General features: G+C 36.8%; 1 protein-coding gene across 1 annotated transcript in view; it reads right to left on the bottom strand.

The window, feature by feature from the left end:
- The window catches only part of PCLO (piccolo presynaptic cytomatrix protein), a 416657-nt gene that overhangs the window by 177030 nt on the left and 212035 nt on the right, over positions 1-27592 (bottom strand). The window contains exons 5-6 of the mRNA XM_036247507.1: positions 22349-27428; positions 19968-21982 (exon numbers count right to left, since the gene is read on the bottom strand). Of these exons, the coding sequence (XP_036103400.1) occupies positions 19968-21982; positions 22349-27428 (7095 nt within the window). The remainder of the gene's footprint in view (positions 1-19967; positions 21983-22348; positions 27429-27592) is intronic.

Raw genomic sequence — 27592 nt, forward strand, 5'->3', positions numbered from 1 at the left:
AGGATAATGATAAACCTGTAAAGAAAACATAAGGCTGCAAATTGGAAAACATGCCTTTACACATCCTTTGTTATAAATTGACTGGAGGCAGTGTTTTACTATGAAATGTCAATATAAACATTAATTTACCTTCAAGGGGTCACCCCCACTCCAATATGAAGAGTTTCCAATTTTAAGACAAAATAGCAGTTGAATGTAAAAATATTCAGGATTCTATCTAATGCACTGTATCATTATTAACATGTCCCCCAAATAGATATTACTTAACACCATCCTACCCTCACCCCCACATAACGCTAAAACACACAAATGCTTAGTGTAAGGGCTCAAGAATTTCTATTGCAACCCGGCCAGTGTTGCTCAGTGGTTGAGCGTTGACCCATGCACCAAGAGGTTCCTGGTTCGTTCCCCAGTCAGGGCACATGCCCAGGTTGTGGGCCCAGTCCCCAATGGGGGCATACTAGAGGCAGCCAATTGATATTCTCTCTCATCAATGTTTCTATCTCTCTTTTCCTCTCCCTCTCTCTCAAATCAATAAAGGAAAAATACAAAAAACAAAAAAAACCCCAACAATTTCTATTGTCAGTAACCTGTGAAAAAGTGAAAGACTAAATAATACCACTCTTGGAAAAATACTTTAAAAACTGATAAACCATTTAAAATCCATTAGAAATTGCAATAGGCACATTGCCTGGCACATGTAAAATAAAGCCATCAAATTGCTTCAGCTAGAGTACTGTGGAATGGTGTAATAACTATTTTTATGGATCAAAACTGTAAATAAGCAGTGTCATCATTGCTATGAGAATATCATTGTATTATTGAAAAATTATGGGCACTTTTACAAATAAACGGCCTTGACTCTCTGTTGCCAAGGGAGAGAATTTACCATTTGTGAATGTACTTAAATAATTTTTTAAAAGTAGTTTTTTTGTAATTGTTATAATATTCTAGTAAGCAGAAAAAAGGTAAGAAATTCAATTATAGGATCTTATTAATAGGATAAAATAGGATAATAAAAATAAAGTAACAAATGATATTTAAAAGTCACACAGAAGTTATTTCCCAAAGTCTAGTGATATAGACAAAAATGTTCTCCAAATATATTGTGAAAATGGCACTCAATATTGCATCAGATATTTTTAAGCTTTCCTTAATGTGCCTCATGTCCCACTTTGTTTTGTTTTCTTGCTGAAAGTCATTGCTCTTGGGCTGAGCAGCCAAGCAGAAAACTAGTTTCTACCTCACTAGATAGAAGCATTAGAGATGTCAGTCTTTGAAACACTTATTGCTTTATATTTTCTGGAATGTCCCAGAGATTCATTTATTTTCTTTTCTAAAATCTGCCTAAAGTATTTTACAAAGCACTGTTATAAATTTTTAAGATGAACACTTTTGGTATGTGTGTATGTATACCATATGTATTTCTCCTTCCTACTTCCCTCCTGCCCTCCGTCTCTCATCAACCTTTCTTTCTTCTTTTTTTTTCTTGTCTAACAGATAGCTATATTCCAATGAATGGAACAAAGTATATGTTGTTCATATGGTTCTTTGATATATCTCAGTATAATGGGCATAATATGTATGACTTTTGTTTTCAGATTGGCAACTGTTGTATTCAATGAACAGACACAGATCTAGAGTTCAATAGGAATCATATTTCATCACAAATTTCTTCAGAAGAGTATTCAGAAGTAATGATCACTAGAGATTAACTTTAAGAAGATTAAAAAAACAGAAAAGTAGGCATTAAATCATCATCCTCACAGATGTGTTAGTTACTCAAAACCTGCCAGATTTTTGAAGGCGAGATATCAATTTATTATATACAGGTGAAATCACATGATAGTTATTCTTATAGATGAAACATGCTAGATTGCACTGTTGATGCAAATGTATTCTTGGAGAGAAAAGCAAATATCCTCAGATTTTTTTGTTTTTATTTCTATTTTTATTTTTATAAATAAATTTTGGAGTAATTTTTTACACAGCAGTACATAACCAATATGCTCACTGACTTTCTACAGTATTGAATATATGACTACTTATCTTTCTGATAATTTGGTCTCACATTATCTAGACAGACAGTCCATTCACTCTGATAAGTACTTCTTGCCCGTGTTATAGGTAGACTCTTTACTGTTTTGTTTCACCTTAATTATTTTTGTGTTATTTTCTGCTGTAAAGCCCTAATTCATGAGCCAGAAGTGACTCACTGTGGAGTCAGAAGGACCCTCTCCAGGTTATTGCTCAGCCTTCTTTCCTGGCTGACAGTTCCTGCCAGGTAAGAGGGACCAGTCTTTGAGGGACCAAGTGATGGGGATAATTTAAAGGCTGTTAATTAAACACAAAGGGAACAGTTGAAATTCCAACTAAATATATCCTGAAATTTTCAATTTTCTAGAATGTCAGATTTCTTAGTGAAAATTACTTTAAATGTTTCTCACACTGCCTATTTATAAAAAGAGTAAGCATTTGAGAAAACAGCTTACTCTCGGCAAAAATAAAAATAAAAAATAAAGTGCTTGCTGTTTGCATCTTCCTATCTCCTGAACATTCTCCAGCCCTCACAGTCTTGCCTTATATACATGGTTAAATCAACACATATAAAGCTTACTTAAGAGACACCCAAATTATTTCAATTTTTTAACATTCCTGATATGTAAGAAATGAAGAAATGTTCCCAATAAGATTACCAAACTGTGATTTAAAAAAAAATGTTGACATTGAAATTGTTTTTCAATACACACAAATAGAAATACAGACTGACTTGTACTTGAAAATGACATCTGAAGTCTAAATTTTGAGGTCCTTTTTAAAAATACAGCCAAGGTCAAATGACCCCTCGGTCTTTTTTGTGATTCTAAATACATGAATATATTGTTTTTTCTCATAAAAGCTAAAAATTAGATCTGTCTTAAAAATAAATAGACTTTAATAGAGGCCTGGGGGAGGGTCTTTATTGTTCAGATAATTAAATTTTAATGATGAAATGTCATGCATTGGAATTAATATTTGGGGCATTTGGTTCTGTACCCTTCTAAGATCATTCTATATGTTCACCTCACTGACCAATTAAGAGCATGACATTTTTTAGTAATTTATTACTCTAAGTTGTCTTTGCATATGAAATAATAATAAATATGATTTCCACAAACTACTCTCATTAATGGGCAAAACTATTCAGAATGTTCTTACGAAGAAATGGCCAGATTTTTATGGCCATTCAGACACTGAGAAATCCCCTATGATCCTCATAGGTAGCTAACGATTTTCACTTGGGAAACTAACGATTAAAATTTCTTGTTAGGGCTATTTTTCTTGAAAGACTATAGAAAAGTACACAATAAATGGTAGATATTGTTATAAATAATTAACTGATTGTTATTATAATATCCGTTTCTTGTAAATAATAGCAATAATCCTTTAATAGAAATTAAGTGATTTTAAGACCAAGGAAAGATGTGTCTTAGACAGGGGCTACAGAGTAAGTCTGACCGAATAATATCAATCAGACTACAAGGAAAACCTATTAAAATAACACTCATTCAAGTCAATGCTCCAAATGCAGGGGCTAAGTATGAAATTAAAAGCTTTAATGTAAGTATTAAGAAGAAATTGATCACATACCAAAACAAGACAAGCTAATAATTATAGGTGAATGGAATACAAAAGTAGAAAATAAAGCAGAATCAAATGTCATTGGGAAATCTGGACTAGGGGTCAGAAATGAAGTGGAAGATCAGTTTATAGACTTCTATGAAGCCAGACTCGTCCATGACAAACACATGCTTCAAACAACCGAACAGATGATTGTATACATAAACTTCACTGGATGGCCAATACAAAAATCAAATAAATGCTGTAATTGGAAGCAGGAGATGGAAAAACTGTATTCTCTGTGCCAAAACAAAACCAGGAGCAGATTGTGGTACTGATTATGAACTGTTACTATCAAACATTAGAGCACCAAAAAAAATCATCGTGTCAAAATATAATGTAAATAGCATTCCTGATGGATTTAAAGCCCACATTAAAAACACAGATTTGCACTGGTATACTCAAATGACCAAGAACCAGAAGAACTGTAGACTGAAACTAGAGATATGATTAGGAAAGGATGTGAAAAGACAATGCCAGAAGTAATAAGAAAAGAAAAATGGAGAGGGACGACAGAAGAAACACCGAAAACGGTTAAAGACAAATGAGAGGCAAAAGTAAAAGGTGACACAAGTAGGGTTAGAACCTTGAACACAGTTTTTTAACAACTATTGTGTATAGAAAAAAAGAGAACTATTACATTATTCGATGTAAGGAGATATAAAAGAACAACAACAAAATCAAGATATCTCTGCCATAAGATTCAAGAAATAAAAGGGAAATTCAAATCTAAACTTGGAATGCTGAAAGTCCACAAGGAAGCACATTATCTGACCAGGAGAAATTAAGGGGAAGATGAAACAAGTACACTGAAAGTCTATACAAAAGAGACAGAATCTACACCTGTACTTCCACAAAGTGAAGTGAAAGCTATCATGAAAATAACGGGAAGGAACAAATCTCCAGGATTATGAGATACCAATAAAATTATTTCAAACCACAAAGACTGAATCTGTCAAAATCCTAAAAAGAATATGTCAACAAATATGGAAATAAAACAACAGCCTACAGAATGGAAACATCCAATATACACCCTAATTAAAAAAAAGATGTCAAGGAGTGCAGTAATCACAGGACCATTGCTTTGATTTCTCGCGTATGTAAAGTGATGCTCAAGGTGATGCAACAAAGGCTTTCACCTGAAATAGAGAAAAAAAAATTCCGGATGATCAAGCTGGATTTAGAAAAAGAAGATGCACGTGGGACATAATTGAGAACATTCATACTGGATTGTGCCAAATAATTTCATAAGATTAGCCTATGGTTTGCAGACTACAGTAAAGCCTTTGATTGTGTGGATCATGAGAAGCTACGGGCTGCCCTGAAAGAAATGGGCACGCCTCAGCACTTGGTTGTGCTGATGTGCAACCTGCAATATAGACAGGAAGCCACTGTTAGGACAGAATATGGAAAGACAGAATGATTTCCTACAGCAAGGTGTCAGTAAGAGTACATTTTTATCTCCCTATTTGTTTCATCTGTATGCAGAACATGTAATACAAAAAAATGAGGTAGACTCAGAGGAAGAAGCAAAAATTGGTGGAAGAAATATCTTCATATTGGAGATATGCAGATGATACCATCTTATTGGCAAAATGCAGCAATGATTTGAAATGACTTCTGATGAAAGTGAAAGAAGAAAGTGCCAAAGCAGGACTGCATTTGAACATCAAGACAAAAATCCTGACTATAATAGAAGACATATACAACTTGATTACAGACGATGAGAACATTGAAATTGTTAAATGTTTTGCTTACCTGGGTTCATTCATCAATTCAAAAGGAGCAAGAAAACAAGAGAAGGCTGACTCGGAAAAGCAGCAATGAAAAATTAGGAAAGATTACTAAGAGCAAAGATGGGTTTTTAGAGTTCAAGGCTATAATCATTCACACTCTTATTCTCAGTTACTATGTACAAACACAAAAGTTATACAGTGAGGAAGGCTGATAGGAAGAAACACAATTCATTTGAAATATGGGCTTGGAGGAGTGCTGTATGAATGCTCTGAAACACCAGAAAGACAGATAAGTAAGTCCTAGAGTAAATTAAGTCCAAGATATCACTGGAGGCAAAAATGACAAAATTAAAGCTGTCCTACTTCGGGCACATCCTGAGAACATGGGTTCTTTTTTTTTTTTTTATGTAAAAAAACCAAATTTACTTATATGGTGGTTGTTTTTTTGCAACAGCTACTATCCAAAACAATGTTAAATGATTGTAGCAACAGAAGAAAACCTATGTCCCTAACTTTAACAATAACATCTTTAATGTAAATTGTAATGTTATCTGTAGGGTTCAGATTTTTTATCATGTTAATCAAATGCCTTTGTACACCAATAGTTTGTTTTTCAATCAGGATGAATGTTGAATTTTTCAATGTCATTTTGGCATTTATTGCAATGAAAATAAGCCTTTTCTCTTAAGAAAGCGTGGTTCTTTAAAAAGAAAATAATGCTGGGGAAAACAGAAGGCAGCAGAAAGACCAGATATGAAATGAATTGACTCCATAAAAGAAGCCATAGGCTCCTAACCAGTGTGGCTCAGTGGATTGAGCATCATTCCATGGACTGAGAGGTCCAGGTTCAATTCCCAGTCAGGGCACATGCCCGGGTTGCGGGCTCCATCCCCAGTACAGGGTGTGCATGAGGCAGCCGATCAATGTTTCTCTTTCACGTCAATGTTTCTATCTCTCTCTCCTTCTTCTCTCTCTAAAAAAATAAGTAAAACAATATTAAAAAAGAAAGAAAGAAAGAAAGAAGCCATAGGCATGGGTTTAAGGAGCTGAACAAGGCTATTGAGGACAGGACATTGTGCATGTCTCTCATTTAAAGGGTCACCAGGAGTCAGAGCCAATGTATGGCATGTAACACACATAATATTACCAAATATGCATGTGAAAACTCAACGGAAATTATGATTTGTTAGTATTAAGAGTTCAGAAATGTATAAACTAAATGCTTTTCTTAAAATCATAAAGATTTTTTCTAATTTAATAATAACTCACTGGGGGAAAAGTGGATAAGGCCATTATGTAGAATGACCAGAAATAAGCTAAATATATTGAAAAGAATATGATTTGGATTCAGTAAGTCCCTATACTTCACTGGTTTCCTATGAGATAAAATGACCTTAGTTGTTTTAAGTATTTAGTAGATTGCTTGGATATGAAGCACTCAATAAGTGATAGTTGCTAATATTATAATTCCTATTATTGTAAAGATCATATGGGCAAGAAAAGCTCTACAAAATAGAATCCACACTTTTTTTTTAATGGTAAAGAATGATCCATGTCTATAAAAAAATAAGCTTAATATAGTTAACTACTTCTTCATGCAGAGCTACAAATGAAATGGGTAAGCTATCAATTATTTTTATTACCCATATGCCAAAAGTGAAACAGAACAAATTATAAATCAAAATTCGATGCCATGAGAGTATCATGAAAATAAGTGGCAAAGTGGGAAATTCCAAGAATCAATCCTTCCACTAAATCAGCTGGCAAAAACAGACAGAATCAACCTTTCTGTAACTCTAGATTCTAGTAAAAAAGCTTAGGGCAAACAGGAAAATGTTTAATGAAGACAGAGACTACAATGAAAAAGTAAACTATAGGCCAATATCACTTATGAAGATAGATGCAAAAGTCTTCAAAAAAATACTAGTAAACCAAGTCCAACAGCATTATAAGGATGAATTAGTGGAATTCATCCCAGGAATGCAATGTGATTTAACATACTAAATATTAAAATCAATCATTGTAATACAGAACTACAATAGAATGAAGAAAATAACTATAATGAGCACTTCAATTGATGAAGAGAAAGCCAACATTCTTTCATGGTAATAGCACTAAAAAAATGAGAAACAGAAGGGAACTGCATCAACATGATAAAGGGCATTTATTATAAGTCCATAGCTAGCCCTGGCAGGTTTGGCTCAGCGGTTAGAGTGTCGACCTGTGGTCCAGAGACATGTAAATTGGAAAAGAAGAAATAAAGCAACCCATTCACAGATGACATGATTCTACATATAGAAAATACTACAAATGCACAAAGAAACTTACCTAATAAACAAATTCAGCAAAGTTGCATATTTGGATACCTACCTCCCATCCTATACAAATGTTAACTCAAAATAGATCAATTACATAAATAAAAGAACTAAAACCATAGAATTCTTAGAAGAAAACATGGGGATAAATCTTTATGACTTTGGATTTGGCTATGGATTGGTAGATATGACAACAAAAGTGTAAGTAACAAAAGAAAAAATAAGTTAATTAAACTTCATACAAACTTTAAAAGTTTGTATATCAAAGACTATTATATAGAAGGTGAAAAGACAATCTAAAGAATGGGGTGATATACTTGCAAATCATATATCTGCTAATGGTCTAATATCTAGAATATATAAAGAGCTCTTACAACTCAACAACAAAAAAGATAAACAGCCCAATAAAAAATGGGGCAAAGGACTTTAATAGTCATTTCTCCTAATGAGAAATACAAATGATCTAGAAGCACATAAAAAAGATTCTCAGTATCAGTAGTCATTAGTGAAATGCAAATTCAAATCACAAAGATACCAATTCAGACTCACTAAGATGGTAAGAGTAACAATAAATGGAAAGTAACAAGTACAGGGAAGAATACGGCAAAACTGAAACCCTCATAAATTGCTGGTAAGAATGTAAAATGGTTCACCTGCTGTGGAAAAAATGTTTCACAGTTCCTTAAAAAGCTAATTATGAAACTACCATATGACCCAGCAATTCCACTGGTAGGCTTATACCCAAAAGAATCAAAAACAGGTGTTCAAATAAATACATGTGCACTAATGATCATTGCAGCACTGTCTTCAGTGGTTTATTTTATTTCATTACTATTTTTTTTTTTTATCCTCACTTGAGGATATTTTTCTATTTATCTTCAGATAGAGTGGGAGTGGGAGAGAGAGAGAGAAAAGCATTGATGTGAGAGAGACACATCGACTGGTTGCCTCCCCCACAACCCCAACCTGGGCCAGGGATCCAACTGCAACAGAGGTATTGCCCTTGATCAGAATCGAGCCTGTGACTCTGGTCTTCCAGCTGATGCTATAACTGCTATTTTTAGTAGTTTAATTTACTTTAAAGTATTAAAGATATATGACATTTCAATATTTCAGTGTTATAAAGTCAGACATCTACTAAGGACGAGGGTATAAAAAATAAAGTGAGGCTAATGATAATGGTCTCAGAAGTAAGACACATGTTTCTAAATTTTACATTTTCATTTGGAAGATGCATTGCTATATAAGAATACAAATGTATTTTTTAACTAGTTTGTTGTTTCATTCAACATCATGTTTTCTTATTTTTTCCAGGAGAAAAGAAAATGCTTGAAGGTCACAATGACCTCCTTTTCTTTTCCTTTTAGTATCCTAATGTCGTTATTATTACTATGTTTAAAATCACTCTTTCTGTATTTATTTATAACTTCAAAAATTTATTGGTGCAGCAAAACATATTTTGCCTATATGCTCTTAGCAAGGCAGAAAGCAAGCTTGATGACCCGTAAGCATAAAAAGAGAAACAAAGAAGAAATTTAAAAGCCCTGAAAACCTAAAGACTATGAAAACATAATAGCTAAGAATTTAAATAACAGATCAGCTCACTGGAAAAGGAACACAAATACCACCTATTGTCTCAATTAACTTTTACCTGGTGCTGCTGGAACAGGATACTGAATGCTATGAACAACTAATGCTAGTTCCTTCTTCAAGGTCAAAAAGTCATTTATAATTCTAATATCCTACCATGAGATAATAACTACCTTCCTTTATCAGAAAATGTGTTAAATGGTTCATGCAGCCAATCTGAAGTAGAATACTAAAGTTAATAACAATTTCTAAGAATTAACATTAAGACATCCTATAACTTGTATGTAAATCAAAAGTATACATTATCTTCTCCTTTTTCTTAACAATAGTCATTTCTTATACTCCAGCAAGTTGAATATTGTAGTAATGACTGCCTGTGAATTATTCCATCTTGAGAACAAATTATGGATCCATAAGAGAGATTTCAGTGACTCCAATGCTTCTATAAAATACTTTCTCATTGGCAATCTCTTATCAGAACAAATTTAACTTCGGCTGTTTAGGAATGATTTAATAACTAGCTATCAAAAGCCATGGGTAATAACATGACCATTTCAATAGTGGTACAAAGTCTGTACTACATTATCTTGGGATAATAAGGCATTTTACATTCAGACTCTTGAAATGCCTAACTACAAAAATCACAGGAATCTCTGTTTTTTGTTTGTTTGTTTCTCTCTCCTTGATTATCCTCTGGATGAAAACACAAACTTTGAACATGACATTCACATGTTTTCAGTGAATGAAATACATTTCTTTATAAACCCAAAACATGCAAAAAGATCCCCCAAATGAAATAAACTTTTCTTGTAAAGTGGTTGACCTTGGCTCATATTCAATGTAAAATGCCAAACCATTTGGTTCTTTAGAAGACAATACCATTAACAATGGATATGGCAATTAAGCTAAGTGGCAAGTAATATTTTATTCAGCTTCTAAAAGATAAAGCTCATGGGTTTCTATAAATATGACAACATTTTTACTAAATGTCATTTTAAGAGGTTAACTTCTTTTTCAATCTTCATTTCTACACATTCAATTACATGAGAATAGAGGTATACTTGGATGGGAGATGAGGATTTTCCAACTGGATAATTAGTGAAACCTGAGCTTAATGATTGTTCTGCATTTGAGTATTTACAGGCATCAGTTCCAGCCATAAGGGGAAGAACTGGTTGAAATCACTAACAGAAAGCTTTTTTAAAAATACGATAATAGAGAGACTTCCCGTCAAGATGGCGGCATAGGTAAATGCGGTATCGCGTCCTCCCACAACCACATCAAAGTTACAATGAAACTACAGAACAACCATCATTCAAAACCACCTTAAATCAAGCTGAATGGAAGTCCTACTACGAAATTAAAGCAGCAGCCACATCGAGACTGGTAAGAGGGGCGGAGGCGGACAAGCTGGTCCCACACCCACGTGTGGCGGATACAAATCAGGAGGACACCTCGGCTGGGAAGGTCCTTCCTGAGGACTGAGGGGTCCCAGTCCCACACCAGGTGCCCCACTCAGGGTTCCAGTGCCAGGAAGAGAAGTCCCCATAACCTCTGGCTGGAAAACCAGCGGGAACTGAGGCTCAGGGAGGTTGAGGCAGCTGGAGCCCCAGGCAGCTCCTCTTAAAGGGCCCGCGAATGGACTTATCAGACTCACTCCCTCTAAGCTTGGAGGGGAGGCAGCTCGAAGGCCGCCGGAGACATACAGGGAAAAACTGAGCTGTTTGGCACTGGAGCGAGGGCTGGAAAGGGAGCTTTCTCCGGGACAGACGTGCAGTCAGAGGCCTTTATTCCTTTAGGGAGCCTTCCTTAGGGCAGCAGACACCACCATATCTGGGACTGCAGCAACCTGGCTCACACTGGTAGCCCCACCCTTTGGATTCCCTGAGGCCCCGCCCCACCCAACTTTCAGGCCCACCCAAGCTGTTGCCAGTTGCTTAACCATAGGATTGGCCTGTATCGGATTCTGTTTCAGGTGTTTCTAAATTCTTTTAAACAAGCAGCATCTGGTCTCAGCTAGCCCCATACCTCTCATTAAGTAACACACAGAAACAAACAGGGAGGCAGCCAAAATGAAGAGACAAAGAAACAGGTTCCAAATGAAAGAACAGAAAAAAAAACCGAGGAAAAGAACTAAGTGAAATGTGGGTAAGCAACCTAAGAGATGCTGAGTTCAAAACACTGCTTATAAGGATGCTCAATTGACTTAGTGAGGACCTCAAGAACATAAAAAAAGGGCAGTCAGAAATGAAGGAGGCACTAACTGAAATAAAGAATAATTTACACATATTCAATAGTAGAGTAGGTAAAGCCAAGAAGCAAACCATCAACTTGGAATATAAGGAAGCAAAAAACACCCAATCAGAACAGCGAAAAGAAAAAAGAATCCAAAAAAATGAGGATAGTGTAAGGAGCCTCTGGGACAACTTCAAGTGTGCCAACATTCGCATCTTGGGGGTGCCAGAAGGAGAAGAGAGAGAACAAGAAATTGAAAACCTATTTGAAACAATAATGGCAGAAAACTTCCCGAACATGGTGAAGGAAACAGAAATACACGTCTAGGAAGTACAGAGTCCCAAACAAGATGAACTCCAAGAGGCCCACACCAAGACACATCATCATCAAAATGCAAAAGGTTTAAAACAAAGAGATAATCTTAAAAGCAGCAAGAGTAAAGCAGTTAGTTACCTACAGGGGAGTTCCCATAAGGCTGTCAGCTGATTTCTCAAAAGAAACTTTGCAGGCCAGAAGGGAGTGGCAAGAAATATTCAGAGTGATGAAGCGCAAGAACCTACATTACTCTATCCTGCAAAGCTGTCATTTAGAATTGATGGCCATATAAAGACTTTCCCAGACAAGGAAAAGCTAAAAAAGTGCATCACCACCAAACCATCATTAGATGAAAGAAAAAGATAAAAAATATGAACAAACAAAATGGTAATGAATATATATCTATTAACAATTGAATCTACAAACAAAATGAACAAGCAGAACAGAAATATTCTCATAGATACAGAGAACATTTTGTTGGTTGCCAGATGGGAGGGGGGTTGGGGAATGGGTGAAAAAGATGAAGGGATTAAGAAATACAAATTGGTTGCTAGACTGACAAACCTCAAAGGGAACAGGGGTTGGGAGTGGGAAGAAATAAACCAAAGAATTTATATGCATATGTGCATAACCAATGGACCCAGACAACAGTTTTGGGAAAGGCAGGAGGGGGACTGGAGTGGGCAGGAGAGTGTCAATGGGGGAAAAATGAGGAACATCTGTAATACATTCAACAATAAAGATAATTAAAATAAAATAAAAATACAATAATATTGAATAATAGAGCTGTTTTGTTAGAAATATTTCTATCACTTTAATATCCCTGACATACTGAAGACATTCATGCACATTTATTGATGTGAAAAGGAAAATTAATGTTGCAACATCAAGTCTTTTATGAAGTATTATAAACAATTTGCATTAATAAGTACTTTAGTACTTTAAGCAGTTATTTCATCAAGAGTCAAAGAAGTAAATGACTAAGACATACAAGTAGCTCTATGTCTGGAGACTAAAATCTGTGATTTAGGGCTGAGTTTTATCTGAAAAAACAATGAGAACTTGACTTGTTCCTATGATGCTAAAAATATACTACCTAGCAGATAATAAATTAAAAATTGGTCCAATCTAATAAAGGTAATTTACTTGTGTAAATAAAATAGTTTATCAGTGAGCCCAAACAATTTTTGTATGTATATTTTTTTCATACACTTTTATTTAATCATTCACTCAAGAAGGGAGAAGAGGAGTGGAAGTGATGAGTGTAACCATCACCTTTAGCTTCAAATCTTCTATTTTAACTAATATTTTATTTGCTCAGGAGTGTTATATATTTTTCTTCACAAAACTGTTTCTATTTGCCATTGCATAAAATTTTTTCAGCCAAAAAACTACTGAGATAGCAGTTCCATAATCTACTTTAATGATTTCTTACATTGTTTTCAACCATTAAGGTTAATTTTTTTCAACTGTTTTAACTCATTCTTGAGGTTATAATAAAATAGATAAAAATTCCCTTTGTTGTATATAGCTTCAGGCTACAGTACCTCAGTTTATTTAGCCAGTTCATTTAAGACTCAGTTTTAACTCATCGCACTTGTTCTGTTGCTCTCCTAATTCAAACTTCATGTAATTCAAGATACAGAACATTACTAAAAAGAAAATGCTGTTGAATAGTGGGGCCTCATTTGATGCAAAAGTTATCTGGGAATGGGGGTAAAAAGAACACTGACCTAGACTTCAGATTCCCCATGTGGAATAAAAATAAACATAAAGCCTACAAAAAATAAGTGGTTTAAATCTCAATCAACCAACTGCATATGAAAACATTTTATTAGTTATACAAGGCTACCAAAGCACTAAGTATATTATGTATATATGTTTATTGTATGGGTGGATGTATATGAATATATTCTATTATAAATCTATATTTTGATGTTCAATATGATGATAGAAAATGTCAAGCAACTACTGGAATATATTGTTATGCTACTGTATACCTTATACCTCAAATTTACGTCAAACTTTCACAGATTTTTATATCATCATTTAAGTTGATTACTACATTTTTCAGTAGAAGCTAAGGTAGCAGGTTAGAGAATCCTAAATCATATGATTAATCTTTCTGACATATGTAAATACTAGCATTACAAAACAGGTGTTTTCATCAGTTTTAATAGACTGATCTCTTACATTACTTTTCAAAGACAGTAATGAAGAATACACTTAATAAATATTTTCTTCAAGTCACACTGGGTCATCATAGACATTATTTCTTAAACTGTATATTCTGACAGAAATAAAATTGACAGAAATAAAACTTCTCAATTTAGGTTATGAAAATTACTCTTAGAAATAGACATAAAATGGTTCCAAAAATCTTAAAAATATCTATGAAAACAGCAATCAGTGAAGCAAAACATATTCTTGTAAAAATCACCTCATGAATTCCACCTGTTTAGCAATAGGATTCTGGCTTAAACTCTAAAATAATTTTATTATTTATTATTTTTTTAATCCTCACCCAAGGATATTTTTCCATTGATTTTCTTTCAGATAGAGAGGAAGGGAGGAAGGGAGAGAGAGAAACGTCGATGTGAGGGAGACACATAAATTGGTTGCTTTGAGCACAACCAATCCTGACTGGGGCCAGGGATCGAACCCACAACTGAAGTAAATGCCCTTGACCGGGAATCTAACCTGTGAGTCTTCAGCTCTCGGGGCAATGCTCTAACCACTGAGCAAAACCGGCCAGGGCCCATAAAACATTTTAACTTGAAAAAGGATTCTACTGATAAAAGTTAGAACATCATTGTTTACATATTACCTTTCATTTGAAACCATACTTCTTCCTGTGCTTTTTCTAAATCATGATGAAAACAAACAATTTATTATCAAGTTATATCTAAGTAGCAAGCTTAATTACTTGGGGAGGACTAAGTTCTGACTTTGTTTTAGTTGGACCTCTTGGGAATTTTCCTAGAGAGCAAATTAAAGGATTTAAGAAAAAAATGTGGTGATTTTTTCTATCTTTACTCAGAGTTAAAAATTCGTATTTGTGAAAGGTAGGCTGCAAGACAAAACTGTTTGGTTACATAAATGTTGTCAAAAAATAGAATTGGCTTCAAAGCTTTGACTTTGATACCAGAGTAAAGGGGTCTAGAAAAGGGATATTGCTCACCCCTTACAGATAGATACTGGGAAATATTGCATAACTCAATGAAGTGATCTCCAATAACTCTACAGTGTCTATTATTTTATGATTTTATGTTAATTAATGCTAATTTTAATCAACTGAATGGATAAGATATCTTAGGGGTAGCATGAACTCAAATGCCAGTGAAATACTAACTAGACAACATGTTCTCCTGCTTTGGAATTTCTGGTTCAAAGATATGACCAAGGTCTATGATGGTAAAACCATATTAAGAGTATCTTATGCCACATAGCTGAATTCCTATATAGTGGAGTGAAATAAAATTTAAATTTCTGATGTTCCAAATGGCACAATAAAGACAAATGTTTTAAAACTTCAGGAATGTTTACCCATAATGAAGAAAATAATAATTAAAGTTCTCCAAGAAAGCTTGTGAAATAGTCACTAAGAAAAAAAAAAATGTGTAGGGAAAGAGGACCAAAAACAAACTAAAAATACAATCCACATTTGTCTGTGAACAAACGAAAAATGCAACATAGTGCATTTTTAACTATTTAGACACAGGGTATTTACAAAGGTAATCAAGTTAGTTCAAGGTCATTAGTGTGGGACCTAAGCAATAGGATTAACACAGAGACAGAAACAGACAGGGAAGACAATGTGAAGACACACAGGGAGACCATCAACTATAAGAGAAAACATGCTAGAGGCTAGCAGAAGCTAGGAGAGAGCCCTGAAACAGCCCTCAAAATGAATCAACACAATCAACACCTTTATTCTGGACATTTAATCTCTAGAACTATGACAACAAACTTCTGTTGTTTAAGCCACCTGGCCTGTGGTACTTGGTTATGAGCCTTAGCAAACCAATACAATACATGGGCAAGAAGAGTAAAATGATCCCAATGGTAGGACATTAGGCATGATTGCTGCCTCTATTGTTCATCATATATTTTTAGTTTTCCAGAGTGTCTGGAAAAGAGCAATGAATGAATGAGATAATGACTGAATGCAAACAAGAATAAATTTAAAAATGAATAAACCTAATTAAGAGGAATTTAAACTGGAATTTTAGAAAGAGCAGAGTGAATGACAAGATAAAAAGACAGACACCAAGCATGGCACTGAATTAGTAAGAAAAATATTTAAAATGTTGAATAAGTATCAAAAGAGACAAATAAAGGATAAAAACTATAAAGTGCAGAGTCTAATATTCTAATTCTGGCCAGGTCTTTGGTTTATTAAGGTACCATGATAAAGTCGATAGCCTATTCTGAGCTTTGTTCCTCATTTGTGAGATGCTGGACTATTAGCTAAACATACTTCAATTTGTGTTCAGTATTTCAGACATTTACATAATAATAAAGTGTAATTGACTGACTAACTCTTGGCATGGCCCAGACCCAGTCCTCATCTGGGGCCCATCAGTGTCCAAATTTAAAAAATTGAGGATAATTGACAACTTATGCAAAGAGGATATCAGTTTAGATTATCAACAACACTGGCTAGGATGAGTCTAGTTTGTGGGAATTAAAAGGTAAGCAGTCAGAGGTTTTTGTTTTGTTTTTTTTAATCCTCACCTGAGGACATTTTTCCATTTTTTGTTCAGGTAGAGTGGGAGGGAGAGAGAGGAACAGAGAGAGAGAAACATCGATGTGAAGGGACACATCGAGTGGTTGCCACCCGCACAACCGACCAGGGCTGGGGACAAACTGCAACCGAGGTACGTGCCCTTAGCGGGAACCGAACCTGGGTCTCTCAGGACTGCAGGCCGATGCTCTAACCGATGAGCCAAACCGGCCAGGGCAGCAGTCAGAGTTTTTTAATGCATGTGTTATACCATTGTTTCTATGCCTATACCGGTCCCTTTAATACATATATTTAATACATGTTGTGGGCCTACTTTGTTCTAGGCACTTGGATCTATACCAAAATTCCTGCAGTTGTAGAGGCTATGTTCTACTGAAGAAGAAAGGTGATATCTGATTAATAAGTAATATATACAACAAATGAGGAGGGTGCAGATATGGGGAGTCATGGTGATAGGTTGACTTATTTAGAAAATGAGGTAAAAATAGCCTCTCTGTGGAAGTAAAATTTAAGCAGAAAACTTATGCACAGGATTTAACCAGGCAAAGATCTGGGGAGAGAAAGATCCAGACATGGGTCTTGGGTGAGGATGGGGTTGGCACATCCAAAAAAGGAAAGAACAGCAAGGTCAGTGTTTGGAGCATAGCGAGGTAGGTGGGGCAGGCAAATGTGGTAAGTGACCAGTGAGGTTGGGAGACAGGCAGAGACCAGATCATAAGAGTCCTTGTTAAAAATTTTCTAATATATTCCGAATTTGATGAACACCTGTTGGAGAGTTTAAAGGGTGGAATGCATGATATAATCTGATGAACAGTTTAGAAAATCACCCTAGATGCAAGGGAAGTAAATCTGAACTCTAACTCGGCAAATTAGATTCCCTGTGACCTTTTCTTTGTAAATTTTCAGTTTCATTTACAGTAAACTTCATTCTCCGCCTCTTTGTTTTACATCTGTTTACCAGTCTGAACATTTGCACCTGCTGTTCCCTATATTTACAATGACCATCATTTCTCTTCATGGTCTAGCAGAAATCTCACCTTATTTCAGAACCTCCTCTTTGAAACATTTCCTGACACCACCAGGAAGAGGAAATCTTACCACAGAATCCCATATAGTATAAAACTTATCATTCATGCTGTTTTATAAGTGTTACTGTGTTGACTCAAGTCCAAAGGAATGCTTCAATTTTTTTTCAGCTTTATTGGTCTGAAAAAATTAAGACTATGTAAACTACTGAGCTACACTTAAACTCATATCATTGTGAATATCACTTAGAAGATTATTCATTCAGAACAACTAATACTTAGTAATCCAGGTTTATAATTAAGAAATTAATTTCACTTAAAACAGACTCAAAGCACAACTAGAAATTTGCAAGAAAATAAATGGTAAAATTCATATTTCAGAATCAAAGTATCTAAAGTTAAAAATTTGCCTGTATATAAAAATGGCCTACTTTGTGCAGTAAAACCGTGTCTTTGAGTTTGTATACAATTATCCCATATTAAAGCATGCATGAAGTTTGACCAATTAAAAAAATGAGTTATTGAATTCTGTTCCACCGCTCAATACACAGAGGATTTTTCAGGTTCAGGATATTATTTAGTAATTCTACTCAACTTCTATAATTAAATAGCCAATATTACTGATACAATAAGTAATGCAACTCATGCAATCCACTGTTATCTTTCATTTCAAACTTCCAAGTCCAAAGTGAATATGTGAAGAAAAAATATTGACAGTTTGAATCTCTTCTTTAACTGAGTTTGTTTGAATTAAGAGTTCAGGGCCATAGATTAAGTAAATGATCAATACATCAGCCAGAAAAGCCTATTCTTTCTAGTGACAGAAGCCTTGAACATTACTTTCAAATACTATTGAAAACCACATTTTCAGTTTTCCAAGTAACTCTTTAGTTGACTTTATAGGCCACAGCTGTGAAAATACCTATTTATTATAACTGAGTTATAATCACTTCTCACAATAGATTTAATTCTGGAAACAAAGTTACATATAAAATAGTTCTTTGTGAACTACATGAAACTTCACTGTACCAGTGGTTCCCTGACTTAACAATTGTGACCTCTGTCCCCCAATATGAAAACAGTTTTACATTTGGGATATACTGTTTGAGAAGTTCCATAATAACAAAATGCCAACAGAAAACTTAAACATGAATTTGTAACTTATTAATATGGCTACTGATAAGTCCATATACCTATAAATAGGCTTACAATCATATATAACAGCATATTTCTCAGTCGACAGCCAATGTTTCACACACCCGGTGGGGCAAAAGTAGGTTTACAGTTACTTGTATGGAAAATAATGCAATAATTGATAAATAATAATACAAGAATAAACTGTATGTCACATACTCACAATTGTAAGCCTACTTTTGTTCCATTATGTATATGAGTCAGTGGAAATAATAGCAATATTTCAGGAAAACCTATTTAAAAGCTTCTGGGTTTAAAGACCTAGAGTTCAGAAACCAGTGTATTAGGGGAAACTTAAGTTGAACTATATTTATAAGTAACCTTCTAAAGAACTATAGATTAGGTTTTAAGTAGGATATGTCTGTTTTTATTGCTGATTATTAACATTTTTTATTTTTAGCTATAGAGATTTTCACAAATGCATCCCAAATATCTATATATGTTCTTTTCTCTTTGAAGCATAACTATATATTTCTAAATAATTAATAATTATTAATATCTATTATTCAAAGAAACATACAAATTATTTTTGCTTATATGCACCAGGACTAAGGCTTACCTAATCTTAGACTAAGATAGTTGCCAGAAATAAAATAAGCATGGATGAACAATGAAGATTATATCACACTTTCATCTGCCTGCCTTAGAAATGTTCTTTTAAGCAGTAAATGTCCTGACCCTTTTATGTAAACATTCTGGTTGGAGGAAGAAGAGAGTGACTAGATAATCTCCAAAGACCTTTCCACTAAGAATTCCAGTATCCATGACTCTAAATTTATGGCCATCTTTTGCCTTATCTGCTTATATCCAATGTTTATACGATCAATCAATGAATATTAATTAAATTCACTTAAATTACAGTCTACAATAAAGAGTTTGGAAATTTTAAGAGTAAAACAAAATTTTCAATTTCATTAAGTCATAAAATAATAAACTTCTTTCTCCTCTCACCTCAGAAAATGGTATGTTTTCTTTTTGTGGGAATGTATACATTTCTATTTCTTGCCCAAATTACTAATGACTTGAAACTCGCTGAAATTTGGAACTAGGTTCTTAAGGTATCACGAGTTTTATTGCTTCCTAAAGTCTGAAAACACATGGTTAACATCAACTCATGTATTGTCTTCTAACTGAAAAGAATCACTCTTACCGTGTAACCCTCGGTATACTGAAAAGGAGCCCTGGAATTTTCATCTGCTGTTGGACTCAGAGGCTTGGGGTCAGACATGGACCGCTGCATCATCTTGGCTGTCTTAGGACTCGCTGGGGGAACTTTAGCCATGTCTGGATGCAGTACTTTCTGTGGACTTATATCATCAGGGAGGGGTTTTTCATAAGGTACAAAGGCTGATTCTAAGGCTTTGCCTGGTGAAAGTGGTGAGATGGGTGAATAAAGGACTTTTGGAGATTTGGGTGGGGAAGGAGCCAGCTGTAGTGTGGAATCTGCCCGAAGGTGAGATGAGTAACCAATCTCTAAAGGTGTTGGGCGTTTCTTGTCTTTGGGTGGAGATGTGGCACTCAGATATGGAGGGCTCTGTGTGTCTGAATCTGCTTCTGTTTGACATCCTAAACTGCCCCCTTTGTAAGTCTTTTCAGGTGCTGAAATATGTTTAATTATTTCTACCTTGGCATCCACATGCGCCCGTATCGAAGGTGTTCGTATGGTCCCAACTGGTTCAGTTTGCACAGATATCTCTGCCACTGTCTGAACTGCTATACTGGAGACTTTGGAAAGGGGTTTGATCTTCTCTGCCTCTGTAGTGCTGTCACCATATTTTGCTACACGAGTTTTTCTCCTTGATCTAGTAGGCATATCCCATTCATCCTGATCTTCATCATCAGTTTGGACACTTGTATCAACGCTCTTTTTAGTTTTCCGTCTCCTGCTTGCGTAACTCCGATCTGCCGCCTCTTCGTCGTCAGTTTGTACACCACTGTCTACTATCTTTTTAAAACAGCGGGGATCATCTGCCATGCTTTCCCCTATCTCATCATACTGTCCTCGGACTTTAGCTCCAGAACTTCTCTTTTTGGGTTGTTTTTCATCTTTTACAACAACGTCTGTTAAAGGTATTTCTGAAACTGTACTCAGGATGCCAGGTGGGGCAATGTACTGAGTGACGCCATCAGACTGAACTGTGTACCAGCCTTGGCTTTGTGGTATCTCAATTGCCACAACAGCTGAGGCTGTGGTGGTTGCATCTTCAGCTGCCCAAAACTGACCGCCTTCTGGGGCAGCATACTGACCTTCCAACATTGCCTGTTCTGTCGTAGTTTGTGGAGAAGCAGTTACAGAGGGATCATAGCTATACTGATAGATCTGGCGAATCTTTTGCTCCTCTAGCTGCTGGTGAAGCTTTTGCTGCAGCTGTTGGATCTGCTCCAGCTGTAACTGTTGCTGAGCTAATGTCTCCTGCCTCATCATGAACTGAGCCTGACGTTCCTCTTCTTGCTGATAGAGAAGGTGCTGCTTCATAGACTGCAGCTCCTCTAGCTTTTTTTGAACTATGATCTTTTCCTGTTCTCGGAACCTTTGAATTTCCTGTCGTTCCCACTCCAATTCCTCAGCAAAACGTTGTTGCTTAATTTTCTCCAGTTCTAAGAGCTCACGCTCCAAGTCTAGCTGCTGTTGTTGTTTATCTTCTTCGGGGACAATTAAAATAGCACTTTCATCTCCAACCACTTCAGAAAACACTTCAGATGCTGTGGTTAAAGTGGGAATTGAGTCTATTGTCTCAGCAGTGAGAGTTTCCATAGTAATAGTTTGCATACTGGCATCCATATCAATACCAGTTACTACAATGTCAGTTTCAGATGCACCTGTTGTTAGGAAATATGATCTGGGCATCGGCTGGCTCTGCTGCAGGGTGGATAATGAAGTCACTGCATCAGTTGTATGCACACCAGACAGATCCCTCACGGTGGTGCTGAAAATTGAGCCAGGTTGTGTGGTGATAGCAAATGTAGAGGGGATTGGAGTTGCCACTGAAGAATAGACAACACCATTAGTTGACCTCAAAACACTGCCCACACCATACTGGGATCCTGGAGGTGGAGTCATTCGTGCTGTGGAATACTGTGGGGTACTAATCCCAACTCCTGAAATGACTTGTCGTATTTCTGGATATGGACCTGCAGTCTTGCTTGAATAATCCATTACCTCACCTGAAATACAGGGTAGAGTTATAGTCCAGTTCCCAGAATGAATGACGCTTTTTTGGGTTTAAAAGAGCTCTCAGTCTCGACGAACATAATAAATAGGACTGCATGCAAATTCACTGGTTAACCTAATGAGATGCCAAATAAAAGCGATGTCGAACATGCAGGCACATGCAGATGACTTTGGGTAGAACAAATTTTAAAAAATGAAGAATAAAAGCGCACATGTACTCCAAAATATGTTGCCAAAATATCCAAAGAAAGAGAAAAAGTAACAAAATGGAAAAAAGGGACCACATTTTCATCCTGAAATGAGATGAGGAACACCAGAATAATATTTCAAGGATAGGTCTGCTGCCACATCATACTGACCTGTAGAACTTCTCCCTGAAGTTAGATCTACTGCCGCATCAGTTTCTCCTGAATAATCAAAAGCATTCTTACTTTTATAGAAAAAATGTCCAGCCTCTGCTAAATTAGTATCAGACATGGAAGGTTTCATTCCCCCAATCCCTCTGTAACCATACGGCCCTGGTCGAGCATACTGATAGTGGTCATCTCTATAACCGAAGCGATCCTCAGGAAGAGTAGTTGCAGGCTGCTGTGCTGTGCAGCTCCTTCCAAAAGGTAACTTATAGACCACATCACAGCACACAGCTCTTCTCCCCGCAGTCAGATCTACAGGTTTTTCATCATCTTCTATTATTTTGGTCACCACACTTGAAGTAGATTCGTCCATTGTTACAACAGTTCTGTGAGACTTTGTTGTACTGAGATCCACTGCTTCTCCATCAGTGATCCCCTGGGATGTGGTGCTATCAGTCCACCCATTGGTGACACCAACAGGAGGCACAGTGACAGGCTTTGTAGTAGCCAGTGTCATTGCGTGTGCTGATGTACTTAAAGATAAGTTTATTGGTGCTTCTTGCCTAACTGTAGGAAAGGACTGGCCCCTTGGTATCCTGTAGGGGGGCTCAGTCTGCTTTGATGTAGTAAGCTGAAGCGGTGGTGTTGTTGCATGTTCTAGAACCACTAGGCTTTCCGTGCCTGAGATGTAACTTGCACTAGCTGAGCACGTGACAGCAGTCACTGTCTCACTGACCAGGGAGAGTGGAGTCACTACTGATGAAGTTGCACTGAGATTTATAATAGAGGGTTGGACAGCACTGATTTGTCTCCCATAAGCTTCATTTGATGTGGTCTGCCTTTTCACATCCATTGTAGAAACAGAAAGATCCATACATTTTTCAGTTACTTTAACTTCTACTTTTGGTGCTGTACGCAAATCAATGGCATCGCCGATCAGCGGCAACTTTCCATTTTCTTTATGCTGATGCTTTTCTAAATGTAGGTTATCTAAAGCAAGAGGCTCTGGAGGAATTGTTATGGAGACACTGCCAAGACCAATACTAGGGACTGTACCTCTAGCTGCTGATGAAACCTCAGCCTTAGAAACTTCAGTTGTAAGAAACTGTGTAACTGAACTTGGGGCTGCTTGACATGAAGATAACATTGTGACAGGGATAGCAGAAAATGTCTCCAAAGCTCCTGAGATGTACAGGCTCTGTTCTGATGAATATGAAATTTCAGCAGCTGTCATAGGAGGAACTACAGAAAATACTGGTTCAGTGGCAATCATATCTTTGGGGGGTGATCCCAGGGGCCAACTGGTAATTGCTTGACTAGTTGAATCTGTTGGAGTCCCTGGTTCAGATGGCAATGTGATAACCACGTAAGTTTCCATGAGGGATTTGGAAAATCTTGGTGAGGACTTGTTAGAGTGAGGGGAGAGTGGGGAGGTAGGAGAAGGCAACTTATAGTCTGCTGAAGTGACTAAATTTAATGTCATATTTGAAGTTGAAGATAGACTTGTTGGTTTGGGGTGTGTATCTGTTGTTTTTTGTGTAGTGACTGGAAGCTGAGGAACTGCTGGTTTGGGGGCAATGGGAGGTTTGCTTGGTTCAGCTCTATGTGTAAATACAAGTCTAGATGGAATTGAAGATGGCTTAGGAGGAACAGGAGGAGGTGCAGTGGTACATATTTTTGTCACAGGTAACCCATTACTCCTTGGAGCAGCTGTGGTCTCTACAGTAACAGAGTCAGCTAAAGTAGCTGTCATAGTTAGAGTAACTGGAGCTGCAACTGTTAACTCTTTTTTAGGATGACTAGCAGGTTTAGGTGAGGTTGGTGGAGGAAGTGGTGGAGGAGGAGGAGGAGGGGGTGGAGGGGGAGGGGGAGGGGGAGGAGGAGGTGGGGGAGGAGGTTGAGCTGATGTATCCAACGAAGAACTTCGTAGGAATGGCCGTGCTTTAGTTGGAAGAGAGGAAACAGAAGGACTGCCTGATGGTAACTGAGATGCAGGTTTTGCTTGACCAAAGACCTCTCCAGATACAAAGCATGTAGTTGAGACATGCTCCTTCATTGGAAGGGCTATTCCTGAAGGTGGTTGATCAAACACAATTTCAGATAAGCTAGTTTTTGTTAGTTCAGCCTCAGACTCCTTCCTTTTATCTCTGTAAGCTTCCAAAACCTCCAGAATAATTCCATTCCCAGTTTCCTTCTTGGCTTTCTTCACTGGGCCTTTTTCAGACATAGATAAGCCAGTGGAAATAGTGTCAGCAATTAGCCCCTTGGATTTAGTTTCTTCAGATTCTAAGATAGAAGGTGTCATATCAGATAAAGAAATTGCAATATGATCTGCACTAGTTCTACTATCTGGTATGGTAGTCTGATCTAAAGATATACTTATTTCTTCTGGATAGTCTATAATGCTGCCTGGAAAATATGTTGATGAAGAAATCTCAGAATCTTCTAATTTAGTTATTATGTCTACTGGCTCTGTATAAACTGTGGTTATGCTATCCAGAGTAGTAATGGGTGAGGAACTATCCGTGGTGCAAACTGAAGAAACAGATGATGTGAGAGAAGGGGTGTCAGAGGGTGGGACAGATGTAGCACTTTCTGAAGGCTCAGAATAGGTCAAAATCAGTGATTCATGGGCAATTATCTCTTGAATTTCTCTTGTGTAATCAGTTACATATTCATCTTCAATTTCCTCTGTTGAAAAGTGTTGAGTTATTTTAACATCTGGAATAGAGAGTGTTGCACTGCTGGTTGAATCTGTAAGAGATGCTCCTGAAAGAATACTTGATGTCAAAGATTCATCGGGCAACCTATCAAAGTCCATAGTGGACTCAGTCATGTCATCCTTGATGGGCGGTTGGGTTGGACTAGATTCAGGTGTTAACTGTATCTGTTGCCTCTTCATAAGTTCTTCATAGGCAGCATCAGCATCTAGCAATTTTTTTTCTTCACTGGTAGAAGTTACCATACTACCCAGATCCACTATCTCGTGGCTTTCTGGGATGATATAAGAACTTGAAACAATGTCTTCTTGAGGCACAACAGAATGTAAGCTTTCTAATTCATAAAACTCTTTTTGGAGGTCTGTAATTTTCTGCATAGGATCATCATAAATCTGTTCTGGAAGTCTTATTTTTTGCTCTCTCCCTCTCTGTTGCATAAAGCCATTTTCGTCTTCTTGCCTTGTTAGCAGACTGCCATCGACTGAACCATTGTATGTGTCCTCCACTAAAGACTCATAAATGTAATCCTCTATTAGCATCCCACCATACAAAGGCTCCTTTTCAAACATTTCTTCTCGTTCATTTGCAGCTGGAAAGGCTTTATATTTGTGGGTTTTATGCATCATTTCTTCATACATCTCCTCAGCACTTTTTAATGCCTTTTGGCCACCTTCTTTCTGCATAATAGAATGTTCATCTGTTGGTGAGTATAAAGACACAGCTGTGGGCAATTTATAAACTTTTTGCACTTCTATTATTTTTTCTGGGCTTATTTCAAAACCCTCTGGATCTGACTCTATGCTAGGTGAATATTCAGAACAGGAAGATCGATGGAGTTCCTCCATTTCTGCAGCCTGACGTAATTCTTCTGTGGGAGAAGCATCTTCAATGGGAGAGAGATTACTGGGTGGTGTCTTTGGTCTTTCCCTCCTTCTCTGAGCTCGAAGTTCATCTTTGTCTTTCTTTGATTTTTTACTAGAACTCTTTCTTTGTTGCTGTTCTAATTCCCGCTGCTTTTCTTGCTCCTTCAATAATTCTTCTTCCTCTCTCAATTCCTCTTCCTCTGAAGAATCTTCAATGGTAGGTAACAGAGGACCATGTGATCTGTGCCGAGCTTTGCGTTGCTGTTTGCTCTCTCCTTTTTTGTGACTCGGGCTACTGTCACTGTCCTCATCGAGTGATGACACTGATGTAGGAGATGTGCCAGGAGTAAAGCTGGAAGCATGAAGACTAGAAGACCCTTCCCCCCTTGACCTATCTTCTGGAGAGTCTGTCAGGCTTTCCATTTCTAATTCTGGCTCCTCATCAAAATACAATGTTGTTTTTTTCTGTGATGACTCTGCCGTATATTTATCTGCTATGGTGCTGTTGAGTTCAATTGTTTTAAATCGACGTAGCCCTCCTGCTCCAGCAACTACAGGTTCCTCACTCTCCTGACTTTTGGTTTCTCTGTATTTAATTTCAGGACTTTCATCAAATGTCTCATCATCTTCATCATGCCATGAATGGCGTCTCCCTGCATCATCGTCAAAGCTTGTGCTACTTTTTCGAGTCAGTCGCTTATGTTTCCCTGCTGGTACTTTCCCTTTCCCTTTTGTTTCTTCCTTCTTCTGGCTCTCAGTACTACCACCAATCTCTTTGAGTTGGTTCCTAATGAACTCATCATCTTCAGAACCTGAAGCATCTTCATCAGCACTCATTTCTATGATTTGTTTTCGAATAAAGTCCTCCTCTTCACCTGATCCTTGACTGTCCTCCTGCTTATACTCACCACTGCTTGACGAACCAACACTAGTTCTCCGTTTTCTTTGTGGAACAGGTGAGTTTTCACTGTCACTACTGTCTTCAATGGAATCATAAGGCTGTCTTCTTATAACTATGTCATCAACAAACTCAGACTTTTCTTTGTGGTCCTTTCTGGAAGAGGCGTCTTGTTGGCCATCTTTTGTAAAAGTATCTTTTTCTTCTTGACTCTCTTTGAGCTTCTCTTCAGAAACTGTAGTTCTCAGTGTTTCAGTTACACTCTGAGTTTTCTGCTCATCCTCAGGCTGCTCAGGAGAAACCTCTTGGGGTTGTGTTTTCTTTTCTGATTTTTCTTCAACAAGTGTACTTGCCTGGGCTTCCAAAATGGACAGGACTGTACTTTCTAACTTAGCCAAATCTGAGGGGCTGGATGGGCTGCTTTCTTGTGAAAAAGAATCCTTTTTGAGTCCCTTGAGCAAATCTTTTTCATCACTTGGAATGAGACTTGGAATTTCACCAAGTGATCCTGAGATGCCATCAGAAGAATATCCTGTGTCACTCAGACCTTGTGGGCTTTTCGGCTGCTGAGAACTTGAGGTGTCTGATTTGTCCTCTTCCTTTTCCTAGTAGGGAGGAAAAGATACAGGGAAACTTAGCTATGTCATCAACTACTTTCAACAACTAACTTTGTGAATGGAAACAGACTTGAACTACTGATTTCCTATGATAAGATTATAATAACAATTTGATTCAAGAATCAGAGGCCTTAAATAAAAATGTTAAACAT

This window comes from Molossus molossus, unplaced genomic scaffold (genome assembly GCF_014108415.1).
Source record: "Molossus molossus isolate mMolMol1 unplaced genomic scaffold, mMolMol1.p scaffold_m16_p_7, whole genome shotgun sequence".
NCBI lineage: Eukaryota > Metazoa > Chordata > Mammalia > Chiroptera > Molossidae > Molossus > Molossus molossus.